The following is a 9896-nucleotide window of genomic DNA, read 5'->3' on the forward strand; positions in this document are numbered from 1 at the left end:
AGCCAATATTACTCCAAAGACCAAAGCAAAACTCCTACTTTGTCCAAATTGATCATTCCACCCATAGGATTGATTGACTTCAATAGATGACAATCATGATGGCTAAGAAAAGCTCAACTTACTGACTGTGAAGATTCTATCTATTTTTATACTTGATGAATTAGCCAAATGGAGAACGCAAGCAATCGGTTATGCAAGCCTGATCGTTGTCGTCGTTACCAGTCTACTGGTAACGACGACACTGGACCGTTAACAGACGTTTGGGTATTTTACCCATGACATCATTGACTGTATAGCCTTCCGTCTGTCTGTCGTTGTGTCCTAGACTACTCCAAGGCGAGTTGTTTTGAGGAAGTGCATCCATGGACATTGGATAGGACTTTCAATAAGGCTGGAGAAAACAACTCTTATAACGTGGTAATATTGTCTACAGTAGCTTTTTAAGACTTGAAAATGAGTCAGTAATAGAGCATGGACTCCTCGTTTATGCATGGACTTGTGTCTACCTAGTGAAACTACTTAAAAAGGTCCCTGATATAACAATATTCAACAATAGATTAAAGATCAATTTCAAGTATCTTGCACAGTGTCCAGTCCAGTGCAGAACAAGACTGTAATGTACATTCTAGTCTGCACTATTTTGCAATTATCTTTTAGTACCCTATTGCTGAAAGTGCTTACTGAAGCTGTAAAGCAGTTGCAGCAATAGATACTAAACGATAATTGCAAAATGCCAGAGTGTACAATCCACATAGACGACTAGTCCATGTTGACTGAGGCTTGTATGCGAAAACACTTTAAAGTCCCTGATGGAACAATTCAACTACAACTTTAACCATAATACAATATCTCCTATAGTACTGGATCAAAACTGTACAAGTATTTCAGGACAACTTTAAGCCCTTCAACTAGGAAAGGATCTGCAAGCGATCGGAGTGGAAGCGACTAGCTTACCATGGACTTGCAAGTCTTTCAAGTCGCTGCAGACCTTGAGCACGCCGGATCGTCTTGCATCCATACTACTTGCTATACAGTGTACAATACGGTAGCTAGAATGCAGTAGAACAAGTATGACAAGGTTCTATTGTCTATCGTTTCATGCGACACATTCTACAGTACAAGATCGTACAGTACAAGACTGTACGAGCTAGAGTGATTTGACTGAGAGTTTGGGAAATGAGCGTCGATGGTACTGTAAAATAGCGAGCAGAAATAATGTCGCAATTCTCGACCTAGAGATGGTATGATAACCTAAGCAATTCTAGTAAATACATGGTTATAAGGTGACATTCATTTTTCTACAAATTGATGGATATGCCAGCACCAAATGCGACGACGCAAAGACAAATCCATCGACTGCAATCATGGCAGATGTAGAACAGCCCGCGGCTCAAGATGAAGGATCGCCAGCCCTTTCTCAAGCTGAAAATGAAGGTATTAAAACATAATATAGTTGAGATGATGGTAGTACTTGATTCTGGACTAGAGTACTGCTTCTATCTACTGTAAACTCTGTCATTATTTTCCATTTTGTTGGCGTACTGTGAGCCCAACAAGGAGATGCTGTTCAATGTCGGCGTTTTCCTTGCAGTGACTCACCAGCTCTTGCTAGGTGCTATCTTCATGTATCATTATAGAGTTACTACCGCGAATGACTGCTCGATATGAAGTAATGTAGTATTCCAACCGCAACTATTGTGTGTTTTAGCTTAAAACTTCATTTTTTTCTGATTAAATGATGGATGATTGATATTTTGCAAAGTCCTATTCGATTTCGCTTGATTTTGATATCGGTCATTGTCGATAATGTGGACATGGCCTAGCCATGCACTCGATGCATTTTACTCTATCCATTCCTACTGTCATGAAAGCGATATAAGTGTAAAAGATCAGAGTTGTAGGATCGAATTTGTAGTGCATAGCTTATTCAATTGCGATGAATTATATCTTAGCAAGAGCCGCTAATACAATTTGCAGTTTGTAATGATGACATATTAATGCGACAGATCAGCCAAATGTAACAAATCATGAGGAACAAGCTAAGGAAGAAGCTCAAGTCATCAAACCTTTGGTAACAGTAAGACCAGATAGTGATGAACCAGTGGTAGACAATCAAGTACAGCCGGTAATGACATAATAATACCTAATCGTAGTAAATAGGCCATTGGAGTCAAGATGTTGTAGTGGCTGCATCCAATGGGACAATCACCATTCAATCAACTTTTTATGTGCACAGGAGGAAGAAGAAACGCCAAAAATAGAGATGGAATCCCAGGGTGAAGATGCTGAAGAAAATATTGAAAAAACTACTGAAGAAAATATGGAAGAAAATATGGAAGAAAATATGGATGAAAATATTGAAAAAAATATTGAAGAAAATATGGATGAAAATATGGAAGAAAATATTGAAGAGAATATTGCGGAAAATATTGAAGAAAATATAGAAGAAAATATTGAAAATGAGCAAGCAAATGAAGATAATAAGGATGAAGGAGATAATGACGACAAAGGCAACGATGACGATAATGATAATGATGATGATGATGATGATGATGATGATGATGATGATGATGACGATGATATCCAAATTCATATCGGGGATGTAACAGCGACATCGACTACCTCCTTTCCAAGGTATTTAACCATTGTAGACAACTTTAACTAAGATATATTATAATAATAATTAAAATTCTTACTAACGATACAATCTGACTAAACGCTAGCGGTCCAAATGTACCATTTAAAAGTGGTACTCGAACATCGGGAACTGGAACAGGTAAATCATTGATCCCGTAGCCGACTTTCTTGCAGTAGCAGCATAAATTCTCTAGCTTATGTTTCAGAGCTTATATTTAGAAATTAATAATCGATACAAGTGGAAAGAGAAAGTTCCATTCGATGTAGTCCGCTAATTACTTTTATATTTGTACATAGGTGCAAGCAAGAAGGTTATTGATATTGAAGCTGAAGGACAAGTGGATGGCACCCCTTTGTACGAGTATGATATAGATGATAGTGAAAAACCATGGAGGAAGCCAGGTACGACTTTTGGCTAATAGCACATTTACGTCTATTTATAAACAGTAAAGATAGTCAGATTCTTGACGTTGTCAATATCTTTTATGCTTATGCACCACATAGTCATCCCTTAGCCTTGCCTCTAGTACTAACTGAGACTAACTGAACCCTTTATTAGGTGCTGATATTACTGACTACTTTAATTACGGATTTAATGAAGAAGTTTGGAAGCAATATTGCGAGAAGCAACGCAAATTGAGGGCAGAGATTGCAAATGGATTATATAATCCACCACCAAAAGTACAAGAAAACTTTTACATATTATTAATAACCGTCGCCATCGTAGTAATCTTGCTATTGATAATCTGATAGTATTATCTTCCATTAATCCTACTCTTATGAATTAGGGATCATTGCCATCAATACATAAGAGTGAACTTAATACTCAAGCTGCTAAGACTGATGCAGTGAGTGCGACTGGTAAGGATTGACTCTAATTTAGAATCCTACTTTCTCCAGATACTCTGAAGCTGTACAGCTGTTGCATTTATTGTTGACTTTATACTGGTCTACTTATCATTAGATGCACTATTAAAATGAATTTTTTTATTAATCTAGCAGGAAAGCGACTTCCCAACAAAGCTGGACCGCCTCCAGATAGGAAAACAGAGGGAGCTATCGCTGTTATTGGAGTCGGTAAGTGTATCCGCTATCACAAGTTTATATCTTATACTAACCATCGGCGTTTTGAATTAGTGTTGGTATCTTTTATCATTGATTGAAAATTTGTCGCATGCAGTGCAATGATTGAAGTTGCTATTTGTTTTACGTAGCTGACAGCCGACGCAGACTGGATGAGTTACCTGCAACATCGGAAATAAACATTCCCCAGAGGTTTTGGAATAATTTAATGCAAAGTTGTAATTAATCGAACTACTGGATATTGGATATTTATAACATCTTACTAATTACCATTTTAGGGACACGAATAAAAATAATTCTAGCCAATCTCGACAATCGCAATCCAACGTAGGTCCTGGTATGGTACAGGTAAATACTAGTATTCCACCGCCTATGATGAGTGGCCAGCAATTTTCTCAGCCAGCAAATCAAGCCAATTCGGCTAGTGGTCCAATCATGAATAATCATCCCAATCCAGCCCCTCCTGTGCAGCAGTTTCTCGTTCCTCCACTTAGTCATAACTTACCACCACCCAATATGCAACTTCCGCCACCCATTCCAAATCCACCTCCAATGGTTGTACCAGGATTTAATGCTATGCAAGGTGAAGGAATACCTCCGGCTGGCTTTCATAATATGAATATGCCTCCAGTTGGTATGGGTAGAGGCCGTGGAAGAGGTGGTATGGGTATCCCGGGAATGGGCCTACCCGGTCAAGGTCCAGGTGAATTCCAACCAGGAATGGAAGATAGGTACAATGTCATGTCACGAATATAACAAATGTGAACGTAATAGCAGACAATGTTAATCACTACATTCTTTTTTACTATAATGGTGGATGGTAGACCTTTTTTTGCCGGCTCAGGTAATGCTGCTAATTACGTAATTATATTTGAATTGTTGATATTCACTGTTGACTATAAAACTTATCCTGATATTTTTTTATGGCAAACATTCTATTTGATATAGGTCAGGCGACTTCACCTGATATTTGGCCTCCTAATCAAGAATTCCCTCAAGGCTTTAACCCAGAGTCGAGAGGTCATAGCTCTGTTTCCGATAGTGAAAATTCTAGTGAAAGCTATGAATATGAACACCCTAGAAGTAGTAAAGAAAAGAGTAGTAAACGGCGTGAACGAGGACGCGATCGAGATCATCGAGAACACAGAGATCGTGATCGTGATCATAGTGACCGGCACCGAGAACGACATCGAGATAGAGAGCATAGAGATCACGATAGAGATAGGAAGCATAGAGAGCGAGACAGAGATAGAAGAGATCATGATCGAGATAGGAGAGAGGTACAATAATAATTGTACAGTACTTTAGCGTGTTTCCTTAGGCTGAACTAGATACAGTTAATCTCACATCATTTCTTTTGTGGTTAAATCTAGGACCGGCGCAAGAGAGATGATCGAAATACTAAGGAAGATAAGAAAAGGTGCCTAGCACAGTGCTATTTGTAGTTTACTAATCGCAGTCATTTTATGTTTACTGTAGAACTGGTCATGCTTTGCTGACAAAAAGAGAATCATTGAGGCTGATCATTGAAACATTTATTGATCGTATTATTTTTTTGCACTAGGAGACGCCATAGTGCTGGTTCTAGTGATGGAGAAACTCCACGTCGACCCAGCAAACATTCAAAAGATAGAGAGGAAGCGATTGCAGATGAAGATGTCAACGCATCATAAGAAAGTTATTGTACTGATTCTGGAGATTATCTGTATGATAAAACGTCGATTTTATTCAATCATAAAATGCAAATTTGAAATTTCCTATTACTTAATATGCTTTTCACTTAGCATGCTTGCCTGTAAATTCGAATTAATGTTAAGATGTATGTATAAAGACATGGCTTAATAATAGGCCGGATATCAGGCTTGGTTCCAAATTGTTTAAAGTGTTGATCTTGTCAACGTACTGATTTCGTCGACTTTTGTTGAAGTAATGTGGTGAACATTGAGCTCTAAAATATATTGGCCGCAACAATATCAAAGAATAGCTGCTAACACTCCAATTTTAACAAACGCGACAGTATCAACATTGATGAGAATTGGCCCAGTTTCAGGGCCCCCTTTAAACTGTACTAGCGTACCAGCGTACTGTACATGGTCATCTACAATAGGTAACTTCAATGTTACTACGGTGATCGTATCTCGTTACATTAACTAATTAATTGATTATATCATAATAAATTATGCGACCGTATTTTGTTCAAGAAAACTCTCGCGCGTACAGTATTTTATGATGTAGGGATTTCGTAATTTCACTATGAATTATACAGTAAATTCGTCCTGCACCTACATTAAGGTTAAAGATTACCAAATCCGTAATGTTGAACTGTGTTTTAAGATTTTTGCCCAATTCACTATTGTAAATTGTTAAAAAAAAAGTTTTGTTGTCTGGATATTCAGGAAATTAATTAAGGCAAACGCTACATCCACTACTGTATATTACAGCATGCGAAATAACATTATGATACCATTGTACATTCATTTCATTTTGTTGTCGTTATGATCCAAAACAATAAATCTAACAACTAGAAATTTTTTAATTAAATTTAAATGACTTTATTGATGTTGAACTTGATGTCAAGGATGACAATATATTACATGATAAATCCTCCAGTATTTCCAACACCTAGCTGAGAATAATAAGAAATGAATTAGAGTCAGTAGTTTACGCAAGGTAACGTTATGATAATGTTTGATTACAATACAAGCACGATCTCAGAAGTCAACCTTAAATCGAGCCCGACACAATTAATCAAGTCAATATCGCATTCTTAATCAACAAGTGAAATGCGATTAACCATTTTCACCAGTTAACGAGAAGAATGCGTCGATTACTAAATACTGCTATAAATAGCCAAGCTATATTCACAGTATCGTTCGATTATTTTTGATTCGTTATTATACCGCACATATGTAACTAAAGCAAGTTAGGATATTACAAAATTTTCCCTCATTTCGTAATTCATAGATTTACTTACCGATTGAAATCGGATCTGCGGTAGCTTAAAAAACATCCAGGTTAATTATCCTTGCTAGAGTCATATTGCTCAAAGACTTCACTCTTGGGTTCAGAAATGCTAACATAATCAGGCAATGGTTTCTTAGGTCCACTCTTGCCAGTGGGATCTGTTGGCAACATGATTTTGACTTTGATACCAAGTACACCTAAAAATTTTTGTCACGGATAGAGAAAAGTTTGAAGTTAGAGAAATACTACTATTTCTCACACATACGAGGCAAAGTAGTTCTATTCATTTAGCTAAGGCTTTACCTTGTCGAAGATATACGTGGCGAATAGCTGTATCGACATAATCAACACAGGGTTGACCTGTGTGAATCATTAAACCATCTACAAATTTCATAGACTTTGCACGCTGTCCACGTAATTTACCAGAGACAACGATTTCACAGCCTTTAGCACCACTTTCCATGATGAATCTCAATACACCATAGCAAGCCCTAAAGTAATATCATAACGATTAAAGTTACCATCTGACTAATAAAAATGTCGAAAGATAGGATAATACTACTTCTAGAGTATTCATGTTGCAATAACTAAGGCTTAGCACAGGGGAAACAATGCACTAAGCTTAACTCTTCACTAGATTACTCGATAGTAGCGATTGTCATTTTTTTTACGCTTACCTTCTAACTGCTAAGCCTCCGATCAATTTGTAACGGAGAGATTCACACTGCGCGATAGCACATAAACCACGAGCAGCAACTTTTTCTGCATAGATCTATGATATCAACGACAAGAAAACACTGCAATTACGATCGTGAAATAACAGCCAGTGTAATGCTGTACAATTTTAGCCGTAACTATAACGATAATAGTTTAAGTAATTGGGCGAGCGACTGTCGTTTTTAAGTGATAGATGTACAACATTCAAGACACTTCTTTTACCTCAACACTGTCTTCGGGGAAATTGAATCGTTTCTGAATCAGAGACATGAGCTCACGGATTCTTCTACCCTTTTCACCAAGTACATTTTGAGTACGAGTGGCAGAGATGATAATTTCAGTTCTAGTAGGGGTAACGCGAACTTCTACACCGCTATAGCCATCTTCAGCTAATTCACGGCTTAAGAAATTGTTCAGTTCAGCCCTAAAGATTCCATCAGCTACAAACTAGTACAAAAATCAAAATACCACTGTTAAAGGATGGCATAATTTCAACTTTCTACTGTTACTATTAGCTAGACTACTCGGCCTCTACTGTAACAGGCCTTAACTTGATCCTGTGCAATTCTACAGTTCGATTTAAAATAGCCATAATTTCATGTAATGTCGCGCGAATAAAGTGGTCGTTTTCATAGATACGAAATCATATCCCTATTGCATCGTCACTAAGACCATTGGCTACAGTCATAGGAGTCATTTCATTACTTAAGTAATGAGATTACGTTTAGTAAAGAATTAAGATGAAGGTCTTACAGATAAAGTATCTAGCAATCTGTACAAACTATGGGCATCGCTTTCGCTCGTATTCATAATAGAGCGGTAGGGAATGCACTGATGATCTACTAGTAGTACAGTCTATATAAATTTAGTAATTAAGGCAGCGCATGCAGGCATATTCGATCGATACTGGTCAATGGGTTATTTTTGTCGATGATAATTCATCTTCAACGATGGGATACAATGTCACGCCTTGCATGTCCAGCTAGTCATGTTACTGTAAGAGCGATTCATTATCAGAACTGTCTTCAGTAAGTCCAATTTTGGCCTATGCAGACGTTCAATTCTCTTCAGGACAAGTTTTCCTTGTCATTCTATCGTATCACTGAAATAGGAGCTATTACTCATTCCTAGTTATCAGGCTATTGGTGGGCTTCAATCGTACTCATCCAAGGAAGAGACAAGGATATTTCCAAGCGTAACGTTAGCAATTGTCAGTGATGAGAATGCGCTTTTTTAGAGTACGGCCCCGATCACTTTTTCAACGTATCTAAGCCATGACTATATCAAGTTGGATTGCTCTAGAAGACTAAAAGATTTTTAAAAGTAGGCTAATATTAACGAGTGGCCTATTATGAAGGCCATCGACTAGCAAGACTATACCGAAATCAATCTTGTCCATCTTTGCTAACCGGACTATGACAAAATCTACTAAGACAGTATCCATCCATGTTGATGGCTATTACTAACGCACGAGTAGAATATGGGCAATGGACATTATAATCGGATGGAAATCCGTGTTTTCTATAGTCATCCATATTCAAACACCTTCGCCATCGGTCCAATATGTACGTAAAGACATGATTGAACAATTTTTTGTTCAATTTAATGGCAAAATAATGGAATTTCTGAATTAAAATTGGCCTACCTTTCTTTTCTTACTGATACTCGCTGCAGCCATATTCGACTTTGTTGCGAAAGATTGAGAAGAGGGCTGGCTAAAGTGCGCCTGCGCTACTTATACCCACTTGACTGTTGCCACTTGCAAGTACAGTCACTAGCAACCACGTGGGCCGTCGGCAGTGGCAGCCAGGCTGTACGTGATGTGTTGTCTGTCATACTGTTCACTGTAGTGTACGGACGCTTTGAGTCCTTTTGCTCTCACTGCTTGTGGTACTCGTGGGTAACGTTGGTACAGTCACTGTAGTTTAGGATGGCACTTTTTTATACCGTAAACACAGTACAGGCACTAGTCTACAGTCTAGTACACAGAGTCCAGTCATGGACTACTATAGCAGAAAGAAAGGAACACCACCCCTCGGCATTGCTTGATGAATACAAGAGTACACTGACTGAGTACAGTATGTATGCAGTGAAGAAGGCATGTTAACATAGGGAAAGGTGATTCTTCAGTAAGAGTGAAAAGAAAAAAATGAACAGAAACTTGACTAGTAAAGCATACAGTATCCTGTAGTATGCAACGTGGTACTCCATGCTGAAGATCATAAAGGAAAAATTGCAATCAGTAAATGATTTTTCTTTCTTTCTTTGGCCTCAGTCAAGTGGACAGCAAAGATCATCATCGATGCTGTCCAGTTAGACCTGACAGTCCAGTACAGTACACAGAGTACAGTACACTGTACAGTACAGTACTCCTGTATGGACAGATGGACTACTAGAAATTACTTCCAGTACAGTACAATATAGTACTGTACTGTATAGTGTACAGTACAGTACTGTACAGTATAAGTGCCCATACGCAAGTACTGTACACTAGT

At 38.0% G+C, this 9896-nt stretch overlaps 2 protein-coding genes across 2 annotated transcripts; one reads left to right on the forward strand and one right to left on the reverse strand.

Moving 5' to 3' along the window:
• Positions 1-1364: 1364 nt before the first annotated feature.
• TRIADDRAFT_60103 (uncharacterized protein) lies at positions 1365-5393 on the forward strand (the record flags this gene model as incomplete). The annotated part of the gene is made up of 13 exons (XM_002116021.1): positions 1365-1434; positions 2007-2125; positions 2237-2276; positions 2935-3039; positions 3197-3318; positions 3426-3498; positions 3637-3714; positions 3852-3912; positions 3999-4451; positions 4545-4564; positions 4669-5000; positions 5094-5140; positions 5285-5393. 13 exons carry the CDS (start codon positions 1365-1367, stop codon positions 5391-5393), a joined length of 1629 nt encoding a protein of 542 aa, XP_002116057.1.
• Positions 5394-6254: 861 nt separating this feature from the next.
• TRIADDRAFT_38207 (ribosomal protein S3e) lies at positions 6255-9110 on the reverse strand. The gene is made up of 6 exons (XM_002116100.1): positions 9047-9110; positions 7624-7848; positions 7362-7456; positions 6988-7175; positions 6695-6881; positions 6255-6346 (listed from the first exon to the last, which is right to left on the reverse strand). The coding sequence occupies exons 1-5, from the start codon at positions 9077-9079 to the stop codon at positions 6736-6738; spliced, it is 687 nt and encodes a 228-aa protein (XP_002116136.1). The 5' UTR covers positions 9080-9110; the 3' UTR covers positions 6255-6346; positions 6695-6735.
• Between the last annotated feature and the right edge of the window lie 786 nt (positions 9111-9896).

The sequence above is a fragment of the Trichoplax adhaerens genome, genomic scaffold (genome assembly GCF_000150275.1).
Source record: "Trichoplax adhaerens TRIADscaffold_13 genomic scaffold, whole genome shotgun sequence".
Classification (NCBI taxonomy): domain Eukaryota; kingdom Metazoa; phylum Placozoa; class Uniplacotomia; order Trichoplacea; family Trichoplacidae; genus Trichoplax; species Trichoplax adhaerens.

Bases quoted from the DNA above. Each gene is read 5' to 3' on its own strand.
- TRIADDRAFT_38207 (XM_002116100.1), bottom strand. From the start codon at position 9,079: ATGGCTGCAGCGAGTATCAGTAAGAAAAGAAAG. The intron at 7,457-7,623 runs GTAAAAGAAGTG...TTGATATCATAG, and splicing joins TCCCCGAAGACAGTGTTGAG to ATCTATGCAGAAAAAGTTGC. The intron at 7,176-7,361 runs GTAAGCGTAAAA...ATATTACTTTAG, and splicing joins GGAGGCTTAGCAGTTAGAAG to GGCTTGCTATGGTGTATTGA.